Here is a 15,531-nt window from a genome sequence, read left to right as displayed (position 1 = left end):
CGTAAGCCAAGTGTCAGTGGACTATGCTCCCACCTGCTCACATGAGAGAATTGCAGCACAGGTACAGAGGAAGTAATTTCTCCATTGTCAGCATCCGTGCTAATCACACAGAACTAGGTTGGCATCTGGGTGCAGTATGATCTGCAAAGACTGGTATGGGTGCTAGTGATCATATTCACGGATAAAATCACCGCATGCTACGATTGTTTTCTCGTGTCAGATCAGTGTGAGAAAATAATCTCACATGTGAACTGTCCCATAGAACAGTGGTCCGTTGTTTTAGATCATAGCACTCGGCCTTTTTATATGCTCGTGTGAGCGAGCTCTAAGAGAGCAACTGCTAAAATATCATTACAAAGCAGCAAACGAGTATTTGACGCTGCTGGTGTCTCTGGTGTCCCACAAACCTCAAGGTGTAGGTTCCCCCGGAGGCTTGCAGTTGGGCATAAGCCTACTTTTTGGCCATCCCTGAACAGTGCTCACAAGCAGAAATGGTTGCAGTGGGTCCAGACGTGTACTGTACATGAAGACTGATTTTAAAACAGTCTTGAATACTGACGAGTGATATGCGACCCTGGATGGTCCTGATGGATGGAGTAGTGGATAATTGATGGATGGGCCACCATGTCGCAACAAGGCTGCGACATCAGCAAGTAGGTGGCAAAGACATGTTTTAGGCTAAAATCAAGGGGAGAGAGCTTGTAGGCCAGTTTAGGGTCCCAGAAGGTGTGAAAATCACCTTGGCAAAGTACATTGAATTTCTGGCTGACCACCTTCTTCCATGGTACAAAAAGAACTGTGCCATGCATAGCAAAATCCTCTTCACGCATGACAATGCACCATCTTATGCTGCAAATAATACATCTGAGTCATTTGCTGCTATGGGCATAAAAGGAGGGAAACTCATGGTTGTGGTCACCCATCCTCCCCTGACCTCAACCCTATTGAGAACCTTTGAAGCACCCTCGAGCAAAAGATCTGTGAGGGTGGAAGGCCGGTCACATCAAATCAGCAGCTCTGGCAGGCTATTTCTGTATCCTGCAAAGAAATTCAAGCACAAACTATCCAAAATCTCACAAGTTCAATGGATGCAAGAATTGTGATGATGATATCAAAGAAAGGTCCTATGTGCACATGTAACCTGGCCTGTTATGATGTTTTCGATTGAAAAATCTTCTGATTCAGTAAATGTGACCTCTTGATGCTGCAAATTCAACAAATTACAATTTTTGTTTCTTTACAACCTACAGTATAAAGTGTTTGGAAACTCTGTTGTGCATAATCATTTGGAACAGTGGATTTTGAAGTTTTTTGTTTTTATTTTAGTTTGAAAAAAAAAAAATTCCTTGGGAGATTTGTCCAATAAAATGTGATATATACTCTAATGGTGGATGATTTGAACATTATATTGATCTCCAAAGTTTGGATTGGTCATTGATACAAATGCCTATCACTGTTTTAAAGGGGTTGTCTGATCTAAACAGTGTGTGACAGAAGACGTGTGAATCCTCCATCAGTCGCACTGTGCGTTGCGAGGAGAATGGCGAATCCCCGCAATGGACAGTGCGCCTGCTGGGAGGATTCATAAGTCTTCAGTTACAGAGCGACTGCAGACTTATCACTCTATACCGGTCAGCCTCTAGTCCTACTCAGCTATGTATTAATCATTGCGTGTAAAGCTAGATTAATTTGACAAGTCTTCTAGGAGTTGCGTTGACCATTGTTAGTCTTTATTTTTGGAAAATTGTGAGGTAAATTCTAATAAAAACTGAATAGATAAATATATAAATGTGTAACTTCATACTTTTTTATGTGGGTGCAAACATAGTTGCAAAGAACCATGAAACTATGGCAAAAATCTGTAATTTGGCTGCAACTTATTTGGAATAAGTGCAGTAAAATTGACCAATATTTTGTAAAGGTGTTTTCAAAGATCGCAGCCCGAGAAGGTCACGCAGAACCATCCGCTGTGCTTTTTGTGTCCAACAGCTCTCTGCTGCCCTCTATCGTCCGGACAATTACACGATTGACCGAATAGCGGAGGAGGCTGGCGACTGTTTCCACTAACAGATCGGTTATCGGGAAATTAACAGTGAGCATATGGCATATACACCTCCAATTCCAATGCAGGAAATATAAGCTGCTGACCCTGGTGGCTGACATTGGCTGCATGATACCTTGAGAGCGTGGCAGCCAATAAGTGAGTGCAGCGGCTTCATCGGGGCATTACCATGTAGACCCGTTCATGGGCACTGAGCTCCTGTTTGGCTGTGGTACTGTTGTCCTGATGTCAGCATCACAACCAATGCCAGACACCAGGAAAAGTGGAGGAAACTCACCAGTTTATCCAGGGAAGGTCAGTATTTCATGTTTGTTTGTGTTTTTTTTTTTTTTTTTATAGCAAACTGTAGACTGGGGAGATATTAAAAGGGAAGGGAACAGCCACTTTAAGTACTTGAAATGTTGTGCTGTCTGTGAGTTACCCATTAATGGAGCTTTACAGCTCACTAAAATTAATGACTTACTCAAATTGGACAAAGCCGTGATACCCAGTGCAGCCACTGCCTGGTGTAGGGCCGTGGGCAGTGTAAACCGCTGATCGCAGGAGAGTTTTGCATTACCCTGTGGCGTCCCAGCTGTGTTCCTGTAGCTCACAGATGACTTCGTGACTAGTTTGCATCTCATTTGCTTACCGGCTTCTCCCAAGAACAGGTAAATAACGGGGACCATGAATTCCTCCAGTAGCTTTGCTGTACTTTAAAAATTATTTTTAAGCATCATCTAACCAGGTCTAAACTGGGCTTAGGACTCAATCAAGCAGCCGTAATGTGTGTAGTGTGCACCAACAAGCTGGAGTCTGGACGGTGTTAAGCCCGCGCATGCAATACAACGCAGCTCCTGCACCCGTCCGTGACTTGGGCAAGCACATTGAGCCAATCACATCTGCATCTTGCCGTCAGGGGCCCATCTTTGCATACAGCCATGATAGCCATCTCAACTCAGCCTAAAAGCTTTAAAGGGGTTTTATGGTTTTGGAAAATACCTGTCCCTAGAGGACAACAAACAAACTCTGCTTTAGTCATCCTCCTCGAGTCCAGCGCTGAGTCTCTGCCACCGCTCCTAGCGTCTGTTGTGTCCAGTGTCGACATCCTGTTGTCCGTGCTGCAGCCAGTATCTGAGTGCAGCAGCTGTTGAAGAGCCACGTACATCCTCTGAGCTCCATTAATGGCTGAAGCAGTGTGGACGTGACGCCATCGCTGCATAACAGAATAGGCACTGGAGACACAGGGAGGGTGAAGAAAGCAAGGCTGGAGACACAGGATTTCCAAAACAAAATCCCTTTAACTACTAGAATTGTTTCTAGTTTGATAAGTAAAAAAAAATTACGTGACACAATTAAAATTAATTCTTATACTTTTTGAAAGTAGACACCTGTCAGAAGACTAATGCCACATAGCAGTTTACACTAATGGATGCCTTCATGCAATTTTGTTTTTTATTATTTATATAGCGCCATTACTTCCATGGTGCTGTACATGAGAAGGGGTTACATACAAATTACAGATATCACTTACAGTAAACAAACTAACAATGACAGACTAGTACAGAGGGGAGAGGAACCTGTTCTTGCGGACTTACATTCTACGCGATAGCGGGGAAAAGACAGAAGGTCAGGGGTGCAGCAGCTCTGGTGGTGATGAGGCGGTGGCTCGGGTCATTGCAGGCTGTAAGCTTTCCTGAAAAGATGGGTTTTCTGGTTCCGTTTGAAGGATCGAGGGTGGTGGATAATCGGACGTGTTGAGGCATGGAATTCCAGAGGATAGGGGATATTCGGGAGAAATCTTGGAGGCGGTTGTGTGAGGAACGAATAAGTGTGGAGGAGAGTAGGAGGTTTTGGGAGGATCGAAGAGTACGTGAGGGAAGATATTGGGAGATTAGTTCAGAGATATAGGGAGGGGATAGGTTGTGGATGGCTTTGTAGGTCTGTGTTAGTAGTTTGTAGGTATAAACTTGGCACTCAACTTAAGTGTAATCAAAGGAGATTTATTGTAGTATGAAGGTAAAACGTTTCGGTCAATTAATGACCTTCAGTACTACAGAGCAAAGTAACAAAATAAAATATGCAGGTATAAGAATTAACAGAAAATAAAAATAAAATTGAAATAAGGAAAAATTTCACAAAAAAATTTCACAAAAAATTCAATAATGACAAAGAATGTATATACACTGAAAATGCATGGCCATATGAATATAATATCAAAAGACACAGATTACTTAAACCAGACATCAAGCACAATTTATCCTAGGTGAGAGAGAGGTCAGAAAAAAAAATATGTCGGGGCATCTAATAGGCTATGGGCTGTGGAAGCTGGAGGAAAATTGAGGCATTGTATTTTTTCATGACATCACTGTGGGCGTTATCAGTCTATGGAGCATAGAGACAAAATAGGAAGAGAGCAGTGACCGCTGTGGAAATAACAGACAATGTGACTAAGGTCTAAATGCAGTGAATAGTTTATTATAGTCGGCTATAGGTGAAGGCGGACATATACAGGAAGCAGCATACTGTATAGGTGAACAGTGAGGATGGTGAAATAGGAATTATTCATATCCTTGGCTGATTCGTGTAGTCTCAAATGGGTGACCGTGATAAGAGGTTCCATAAAGAAGAAAAGTATGCATATAACAATGATGACTGGTCCCAATATATTAATATAGGCGACTCTATGAGAAAGAAAAATAACATTAGTAACTTGATCAAAAATAGCAATGTTATAAATGCATACTTATATACAGTTGTGGCCAAAAGTATTGACACCCCTGCAATTTTGTCAGATAATACTCCGTTTCTTCCTGAAAATGATTGCAAGCACAAATTCTTTGGTATTATTATCTTCATTTAATTTGTCTTAAATGAAAAAACACAAAAGAGAATGAAGCAAAAAGCAAAACATTGATCATTTCACACAAAACTCCAAAAATGGGCCAGACAAAAGTATTGGCACCCTCAGCCTAATACTTGGGTGCACAACCTTTAGCCAAAATAACTGCGACCAACCGCTTCCGGTAACCATCAATGAGTTTCTTACAATGCTCTGCTGGAATTTTAGACCATTCTTTGGCAAACTGCTCCAGGTCCCTGATATTTGAAGGGTGCCTTCTCCAAACTGCCATTTTTAGATCTCTCCACAGGTGTTCTATGGGATTCAGGTCTGGACACATTGCTGGCCACCTTAGAAGTCTCCAGTGCTTTCTCTCAAATTATTTTCTAGTGCTTTTTGAAGTGTGTTTTGGGTCATTGTCCTGCTGGAAGACCCATGACCTCTGAGGGAGACCCAGCTTTCTCACACTGGGCCCTACATTATGCTGCAAAATTTGTTGGTAGTCTTCAGACTTCATAATGCCATGCACACGGTCAAGCAGTCCAGTGCCAGAGGTAGCAAAGCAACCCCAAAACATCAGGGAACCTCCGCCATGTTTGACTGTAGGGGCCGTGTTCTTTGCCTCTTTTTTTCTCCTGTAAACTCTATGTTGATGCCTTTGCCCAAAAAGCTCTACTTTTGTGTCATCTGACCAGAAAACATTCTTCCAAAACGTTTTAGGCTTTTTCAGGTAAGTTTTGGCAAACTCCAGCCTGGCTTTTTTATGTCTCGGGGTAAGAAGTGGGGTCTTCCTGGGTCTCCTACCATACAGTCCCTTTTCATTCAGACGCCGACGGATAGTACGGGTTGACACTGTTGTACCCTCGGACTGCAGGGCAGCTTGAACTTGTTTGGATGTTAGTCGAGGTTCTTGATCCAACATCCGCACAATCTTGCGTTGAAATCTCTTGTCAATTTTTCTTTTCCGTCCACATCTAGGGAGGTTAGCCACAGTGCCATGGGCTTTAAACTTCTTGATGACACTGCACACGGTAGACACAGGAACATTCAGGTCTTTGGACATGGACTTGTAGCCTTGAGATTGCTCATGCTTCCTCACAATTTGGTTTCTCAAGTCCTCAGACAGTTCTTAGGTCTTCTTTCTTTTCTCCATGCTCAATGTGGTACACACAAGGACACAGGACAGAGGTTGAGTCAACTTTAATCCATGTCAACTGGCTGCAAGTTTGATTTAGTTATTGCCAATACCTGTTAGGTGCCACAGGTAAGTTACAGGTGCTGTTAATTACACAAATTAGAGAAGCATCACATGATTTTTCGAACAGTGCCAATACTTTTGTCCACCCTCTTTTTTATGTTTGGTGTGGAATTATATCCAATTTGGCTTTAGGACAATTTTTTGTGTTTTTTCGTTTAAGACAAATTAAATGAAGATAATAATACCAAAGAATTTGTGTTTGCAATCATTTTCAGGAAGAAACTGAGTATTATCTGACAAAATTGCAGGGGTGTCAATACTTTTGGCCACAACTGTACATAATCATATCACGAATAGTGCTGATCAACAGTGATCTTGTATGGAAATGCACAGTAATTAAAGAAAAACTTAGCAGATGTAGTAGAACATGCAAATGAACTAATATAGTTCTTAGGCTGGTTTCACATTCGCGCATTTTACATGCAGCGCACGGCGCCGCTAAGCCCCGCTCCATGCCCGTCCCATCCGGTCATCGCCTCCTACTATCGCACACGGCTGCATGCGATCTGCGCACCCTATCTTTAGCATAGGGTGCACAGACCGTGCGCTGGCCGTGCGCTAGTAGGATTTTGGTGTGCGCTGTGCACTTTTGAAGGTGCGCCGGTGTGCGCCGAACGCACCATGTTGCATTTTGGCGCCCTCGGCGCACCTTCAAAAGTGCGCAGCGGACGCCAAAATCCTACTAGCGCACGGCCAGCGCACGGTCTGTGCACGGTCTGCGCACCCTATGCGAAAAATAAGGTGCGCAGATTGCATGCAGCCGTGTGCAATAGTAGGAGGCGATGACCGGATGGGGCGGGCTTAGCGGCACCGTGCACTGCATGTAAAATGCGCAAATGTGAAACCAGCCTTAGTAATAAAACCCCTCTATATAGGCATTCTTACAGGAAAGCTGATAATTCGTATTCTCTATTGAGACCCTTTGGACTCATTGTCTCCAGTGTATGGATCCAAAAGGCTTCGCGTTTCTTTAAATGCAAAATCCCGTTGCCACCCCGGCGTGGAGGTAGTATCTGTTCGATCACTTGAAACTTTAATTGAGAGATGTTGTGGCCCAGAGAGATTGGTGTGGGATGGGAAGAAGATTTTTACATCGTATTGTTGATTTGTGCTTTGAGATACGATCATGTATCGACTCGGATGTCTCACCTACATATAAAAGACCGCAGGGGCACTTGATCAAATAAATTACGTAAGCCGAGTCACATGTAAAGAAATTCTGGATCTTAAACTCTTTGCCTGAATAGGGATGTGTAAATTTGTCTCCTTTGAGCACGTTATTACACTGTACACAGTGTAGGCACGGAAAGGTACCCATCTTGGGCCTCTGTAGAAACCGTTGCTTTTGTATGTCGGTTTTTGGGCCAATGTCAGCTTTGATGAGAGTATCCTTTAAATTTGGTGCTCTTTTAAAACATGGAAGAAAAGGTTGTTTGAAATCTGGTACCTCTGGATGGGCTGTAGATAGCAGGTGCCAATGTTTCCTTATGGATTTATGGAGAATGTATGTAAAGTGATGGAAGGTGTGCACGAATGGTATGCGGGGAGAAGTTGCCTTCTGAGACCGGATAGGGGAATCCCTAGCCTTCTTCAAAAAGGAGGTTGGATAACCCCTTTCTTCAATCATATTGGTCATCTCATTAAGACGTTGGTCCCTGGTATTGGTGTCCGTCACAATGCGTTTAACTCTCTGGAATTGTGATTTGGGAATTGCCCATTTGATCGAGGTGGGGTGTAAGCTTTGGAAATGGAGGAGGCTATCGCGGTCCATCTCTTTGATATATAGATCAGTGGAGAGATTACCATTGGCATCCTTGATGATAATGGTATCTAAAAAATTAATGTGCCAGAGGTCACGTCCAATGGTAAATTGAATACCAGGCCAAGATGAGTTTAAGGTATTGAAGAACAGAAGCAAGGACTCCAATGAGCCCCCCCAAATGCAGAATGTCATCAATATAACGTTTCCATAAGATGACATGGTTGAGGAATAACTCATTTTTGTAGATGGTACTCTCCTCAAAATCAGCCATATATGCATTTGCATGCGGGGGTGCTACATTGGAGCCCATTGCGGTCCCCCGAATCTGGAGATAAAAATCATCCTGGAAAAGGAAAAAATTAGAGGTGAGTACCAATTTAAGGAGTCTACACACAATGATACTTGGTCACTATCCATATTTGTGGAGGATAACAAACGAGATGTCGATTTTATACCTTCTGAATGGGGAATCGAGGTGTAGAGATCTTTTACATCTAGTGTCACCAATAGTGCCCCCTGTGGAATAATCTGAAGCTGTTGAATACAATTCAGAAAAGATCCCGTGTCTAAGATGAAGGATTTTGTTTCTTTAATTAATGCAGTAAGTATTTTTTCTAGGTAAACTGCTATGGGTGACAGGATGGAGTCTGTAGACGCCACAATGGGTCTACCTGGTGGTTTCTCTAAATTCTTGTGGACCTTTGGGAGGGTATAAAACACTGGTGTAATTGGGTTTTTTTTTTTTCTGACCTCTCTCTCACCTCCCTCACCTAGGATAAATTGTGCTTGATGTCTGGTGTGAATAATCTGCGTCGTTTGATATTATATTCATATGGCCATGCATTTTCAGTGTATATACTTTGTCATTATTTAATTTTTTTTGTGAAATTTTTCCTTATAATTTCAATTTTATTTTCTGTTTATTCTTATACCTGCATATTTTATTTTATTACTTTGCTCTGTAGTAACTGAAGAAGGTCATTAATTGACAGAAACGTTTTACCTTCATACTACAATAAATCTCCTTTGATTACACTTAAGTTAAGTGCTAAGTTTATACCTATTACGGTATTTATATTGTTTGGGAACCTAACTAAAGCACCACCCTCTAGTTGTGCTCACGGTGTTTTGTTTTAAGTGCTAGTAGTTTGAACTGGGATGCGTTGGTGAATTGGGAGCCAGTGGAGGGATTTGCAGAGGGGAGAGACAGGGGAGTAGCGAGGAGAGAGGTGGATTAGTCGGGCAGCAGAGTTGAGGACAGACTGGAGTGGTGCAAGAGAGTTAGCAGGGAGGCCACAGAGGAGAGTGTTGAAGTAGTCAAGGCGTGAGATAATGAGGGCATGTACAAGAGTTTTAGTAGATTGAGGCCTGAGGAAAGGATGGATTTGCTTTATAGTGTAGTTTAGTAAAAAAAAAAAGAAAAATATCAGTTATGTCTTAAACCACTCTTAAATATTCCCAAGTGAAAATACCCTAAGGCCAGGGTCACACATGCGAGAAACTCGGTCGCGTTTCGCATGTCAATACCCGACACTGCTGCTGGCACTTGGGAGCGGAGCGTTCAGCTGCATGTATAGAAAATGCAGCCTCACGCTCCGCTCCCGAGTGTCGGCAGCAGTGCCGGGTATTGACATGCGAGACTTGTCCGAGTTTCTCGCATGTCTGGCTCCAGCCTTAGGGTATTTTCACGCAATATATTTATATTTTTTTATTAAGAGTTTTTCTAGACAAAACCTCTTGCGGAAAAAGCCTCAAGTGGCTTCTCTGGGGGGCGTTGACGCTATTTTTTGCAGCGGGTCCACTGCCGGCATCTTTCTCTGTACTTTTCACTATAGTGGTGAGCTGGTGTCAGATAATGCTAATTCTTTCAACCAATATATGGTTTCCAAGCTGAGAAACAGTTAAAAAAAAGAAGTAAAAGACTGAACATGTGAACAGCAAAGATGTGAAGTGCATATATATTATTTTTCGCCTTCCCAGTTTCCAACTTTCATGGCAGAGTTGCCTCATGGCCTGATCATAGGTTTTACATTATCGCTGCAAACCTAAATGGCGTTATCCTGCGATTTCAAAGTTGCTTATTGACGTGAGTGGTGCTGAGGTGGGCGCTCTAGTGCTGTTTCATTAGGATTGGACATGTGCTCTCTGGTAGTAACACCATCAGCACCTCTCATTTGTGATGCAGAAGGGAGCAGCTCAGGACCACCCCTTTAATTTTTTTTTATAAAATGCCAGTGTTACATCCCGTGTTGGACACTGTTTGGGAATAACACTTATGTACGTTTTGTTTCTGCTTTCTCTTGCTTGCGATTCAAAGAATTAAAGTCTCAGCCTTCAGACGAAGAAATCTGTAAGTTATGTATGTCATTGTGAGTGTTACTGCTGGGCCTTCTCTGCCTTGTAATATAAGATGCTTCTTGAACACTTAACTACTCTGCTCTTAGTCCATAGTGTGGATATTGGCCACATAAATTCTTAGGTGTACTTTCCTTTATAGCTCCAGTAACATTACCTCATTTGACTTGCAGCTTTAGCACATCCTATAAAGAATGCTATGATTCTGCAGTACAGAGCCTGAATTATTAAAAATGTGCATATAGTGGCAAATGGCCTTTTAAATAAATTGTACGTACATATATTTTGAAGTAGATATTCTATTGTACTATGGAATGTATTATAACGCCAGCCGTTCAGGATGGATCGCTGCCGCACTAATTAGCAGAGGTGGAGGAAGATAACGGCAAAATCAGTTTGTACCTTTTCAAAGTCCTAGTTGTATCTCAGAAGGAACTTGCTGTGACTGAGTATTTCCAGGCTGATGTTGGTATTAGCCGTCTACATTCACTGATGATCAGTTTATAAAGACAATATCCTAAGATAGTAGTATTTCCCCTTCTACCTGCCACCAGTTACACATGGAAGTGGATGATCCTGCCTAAGAATTTCCCATTTCTTAGCATTGGGATGTGCTATGTATGTGGAATCCCATCTACAATAAGGTTAAATAGAAATTCTTCTATAAAGAATATTGTCTAAAATAAAAATAAAATCTGTTCAGCATTTCCATTAGTTGGCCGGACATTTCCTAGTATGTGAGCCACTAAAAAAGTTTGATTAGCTATTATTACAAATATATTTGACTGTTCCGTCCAACACAAAGTGGTTAGATGCTGCAACTATTATGACAATGTCTCCTCTCCTCTGTCTCCTCTTTGTGAAGCCCATTTCCAATGCGAGATTGTCTCATCATTTTTGTAAAACTTGATTTTTCTATTGATGGAAGTAATGCAGCCACTTTGTGTGGACCGTCGTAAAATACAGCTAAAGTAATTTGTGAATTTTTGATTATATTGACTCCATCTATTATTGATTCCTCCATTGCCACAAGTCTGCTTAAACGGAATCCGTCAGCAGGTTTGTTACGGATAGTACTAGGATGGCAGATAAAGTTATCGCAACCCGGAGTGGACCCTCTGGGCCACGGCTCCAGAGCCCCTGCGGGCGAGCTGACCAGGTGGAGCCACCCCCCATACAGTTAGTGTTAGGGGCAGGCCCACAAGGGATGGAACCGCGACAGCCGGAGCCAAAGGGGCGACTGGGTGAGCACCAGGGAGACTAGGGTGGAGAGTCGGCGGGACAGCAGAGCTGGGTAACAGTAGACACGGAGCTGGAGAGGAACGTGGAGCACTATGGACTGGAAGAAGCAGGAGACTGAAAGAGAGATAACAAAAGAGGTTAGGACTTAAGGTAAGACGGACTAGGAGAACAATGGCAGCCGGTACACAGCTAGGACCTCAGAGACAGAAGCAAGGGAAGGAGCTAGAGGCGAGACAAGAACAGGGACAAGGCGGTGGCGAAGAAGTGCGCACAGCAGCAACCAAAGACAACACAAGCAGGACAGGCAAGGAAAAGACAAAGGGCCTGGGAACGTAGAGAATGCTGGCCAGATGGACAGCGAGACCACAACGATACACAGGCGTCTTACCTGGGAAGACGCCGGGAAGAAGTAGACGGTGGGTGCCGCCATGTTGGGGGCGGAGCCACCGCGTCACAGGAACTAGGCATAGCGTCGGGCGCAGGTGCGGGAGTGCGATGTGGAGCGGGTGCCCGCCGGGAGATGCGCACGGGGTCGCGCAGGTAAATATTGGTACCGGTGGAGGACGTAACAAGGTTTTTGCTATGTAAACTGAAGACAGGTTGCTGTAGGGGGTAAAGCGAAGATTTCAGCGATGCCTCTCTTACCAAGCACCGAGGTTGTGTTTGCCTGTAATGATTATTTTAGTACCAGGAGCTTATCATTGGTGGACACAGCAGCACATGCCTGGTAGTCCAACACGCCCCCTTCCTGTGATAGGCACCTCACTGTTTATAGACATTGTATATACAGAGCCTGGAGTGGGCGGGGTTAGCTTTCTCAACTGTGCTCCATGCTAATTCTAAAAACGCAGATTGTGTCAGAACAGCTGCACCCAGTAATCTAAGTGATACTTTGTTGGATTCAGCTTCTGTTTGCCTACATCAGGCTTGTCTCAGATGAGGTAGAAAAAACCTGCTGAGAGATTCACTTTAAGGATATTTTTCAAGATTGAAAAAATTGTGGTAGAGACCAGTGAATGGAATAAAATAACGAACCTTTACGTATCGGATTGTTCAGCTGTTGCGCCAGCATCACAGTTTGTGCTTCACTTTCTTTTCTATTTTTTTTTTGGTTTGCCTAAATCTAAGGTATACAGCCTAAAGGTACACACCATTAAGATCAATAATTGGCTACGGGGTTCATGTCTCATTTTAAAGGGATTTTCCAGATTTAAGCAAAATATGGCAAAAGAGAGTAAATCCTATAAATTAACCACACAACTATTACTTCATTTATGAATCACCCATCGCTCCATTGCCGCTGTTCTGCACTGGAGTACATAGAGGATGCCATTAACTGGCTTAAAGTAGGCTGTATGAGATCACCAGTAAATTGGCTGCATTGGTCATTATCTGGTTTCGGCAATCTCGGGCTGCCTACTTTGTGCCACCTAGCTGTGCCACCTAGCTGTGCCACCTAGCTATGCCAGAGGTGCTCGAGCTATGGGGGATTCATCAGCTAGTGGTTTTGTTGATCTATGTATTACACTTTATTGCTTCTTGAAAACTTTTTTCTCAGCTTGTTGCGCCCCCTTTTGGAATTAAGCATTTTTGTTGTTTTCATCCAATTAAATGGACATACTATAATATAGTTTTTTGGGTATAGAAATATATCTGTACGGTGTTTGTTTTCTACATGTGCAGAGTAGCTTATACTATTAAATATTTTATTTTCTGAATGTCTCTAGTAAAAAAAGATGATGAAGTTGATGACCCAGTGTTTACAAAGAAACGAATAAAGGAACTTAAAGTTTTGGAGCCTAAAATTGCTCAGAATCTATGTAAGTATGTAAATGGGGTCATAAGGAACTAACAACTACATGTTTGTTTAAGAAACAGTAACCCTGATATAATACAGTAAATTTACAGATATCTATTTGTACAGAGAATAAAATAATTTAGTTTTCAAGACTGAAAATTCCCTGCTTTATAACTTTTTAGATAAATTTCATGTTCCTGAAGCATATGAATCCTAAAATAATGAAATGCTAAGGTTTCTGCCTAAACTTATCACCAGATTTCATAATGTAAACTGTGTGCATTTCTAAATCATTTCTTAAATTGTAATAGTTTAAATTGTTTTTTTTTGCAAAACATATTAAATTAAGAAAATGCATATTACCGTATATCTTATCAGAAAATTGTGCTTTTTACTTCTGGTCTGGTTTTTCATTTTCAATATTCTCAATTCTCAGGCATAATCTGTCTTAGTAAGTACAGACTTTCCCTTTACTGAGAGAGGGGATGACAATTGGTGCTCATGAAGTTCTATGGAGAGAAGCAGGAGAGAGGCAGACATTCTGCTGCTAGTTCTTATGAAGTTAATAATAATGACAAATTTTATTTCTATAGCGCTGACATATTCCGTAGCACTTTACATTTCAGAGGGGATTTGTACAGACAATAGACATTACAGCATAACAATAATCACATAGATTATAACAAACACCAAGAGGAATGAGGGCCCTGCTCGCAAGCTTACAGTCTATGAGGAAAGAGGTAGACACGAAAGGTGGGTGGTAACAGTTGCCCTGATTGTATGGACCAGCCATAATGTTAAGTGTGTAACAGTACAGATGCAGAGGGCTAATGGATGCATGAAGCATGTGGGAACATGGTGCGGGGAACCGGGTTATGGTAAAACTTTTGGCTGTGCCACACAGGAATAGATTAGGTTAATGTGTTGAGGCAATAGGCCAGTCTGAATAAATGCGTTTTCAGGGCACGCTTAAAATTGTGGGGATTGGGGACTAATCGTATTGACCTGGGAAGCGCATTCCAAAGAATTGGCGCAGCATGTGTAAAATCTTGGAGACGGCAGTGGGAGGTTCTGATTATTGAGGATGCTATCCTCAGATCATCAGCAGAATGGTGGGCGGGGGTAGGGTGGTAGACTGAAACAAGGGAGGAGATGTAGGGTGGTGCTGAGCCATGGAGAGCTTTGTGGGTGAGGGTAATAAGTTTATACTGAATTCTGGAGTGGATGGGTAGCCAGTGTAAGGACTGGCACAAGGTAGAGGCATCGGTGTAATGACTGGTGAGGAATATGACCTGGCTGCAGCATTCAAGACAGATTGGAGAGGGGAGAGTTTGGTAAGAGGGAGACCGATTAGAAGAGAGTTACAATAGTCGAGACGAGAATGAATAACAGCAACAGTAAGAGTTTTTGCAGAGTCAAAAGTAAGAAAAGGTCGGATTCTAGAAATGTTTTTGAGTTGCAGATGACAAGAGCGAGCCAGTGATCGAATGTGGGGGACAAAGGAAAGCTCGGAGTCAAGTATGACCCCAAGAAAGCGGGCATGTTGCTGGGGAGTAATAGTGGAACCACACACAAATGACAATGTCGGGTATAGGTACATTAGTAGAGGGAGGAAACACAAGGAGTTCAGTTTCAGATATAGTGAGGACATGATGTTAGACACAGCGTTTAGACAATCGCCGGTGTTTTCAAGAAAGGCTGGCGTGATGTCAGGAGAGGAAGCGTATAATTGGGTGTCATCAGCATAGAGATGGTACTGGAAACCAAATCTACTGATTGTTTGACCAATAGGGGCAGTGTATAAGGAGAAGAGGAGGGGGCCTAGAACAGATCCTTGAGGAACCCCAACAGTAAGGGGAAGGTGAGAGGAGGAGGAACCGGCAAAAGATACAGTAAAGGAGCGGTCAGAGAGATAGGAGGAGAATCAGGAGAGAAAGGTGTCCTTGAGGCCAATGGAGCGGAGCATAATGAGGAGGAGCTGATGATCCACAGTGTCGAATGCTGCAGAGAGATCCAAGAGAATTAGCATGGAGTAATGACCATTTGATTTAGCTGTTAGTAGATCATTAGAGACTTTAGTGAGGGCAGTTTCAGTAGAGTGTAAAGAGTGGAAACCAGATTGGAGAGGGTCGAGAAGAGTGTTATCAAAGAGATAGCGGATCAGACGGGAGTGGACCAGGCGTTCCAGGAGTTTAGAGATGAAGGGAAGATTAGAGACAGGTCTATAGTTAGC

General features: G+C 42.7%; 1 protein-coding gene across 1 annotated transcript in view; it reads left to right on the top strand.

Annotated features, from left to right (window-relative positions):
• DIAPH3 (diaphanous related formin 3) overlaps positions 1 to 15,531 on the top strand; it is an 811,800-nt gene that overhangs the window by 398,606 nt on the left and 397,663 nt on the right. Inside the window, exon 18 of the mRNA XM_073580354.1 lies at positions 13,228 to 13,320. Within this exon, the coding sequence (XP_073436455.1) occupies positions 13,228 to 13,320 (93 nt within the window). The remainder of the gene's footprint in view (positions 1 to 13,227; positions 13,321 to 15,531) is intronic.

Source organism: Dendrobates tinctorius, unplaced genomic scaffold (genome assembly GCF_039654945.1).
Source record: "Dendrobates tinctorius isolate UK_male_01 unplaced genomic scaffold, ASM3965494v1 ptg000064l, whole genome shotgun sequence".
In the NCBI taxonomy this organism is placed as follows: Eukaryota; Metazoa; Chordata; class Amphibia; order Anura; family Dendrobatidae; genus Dendrobates; species Dendrobates tinctorius.
This window is presented reverse-complemented; position numbering and strand designations above follow the sequence as displayed.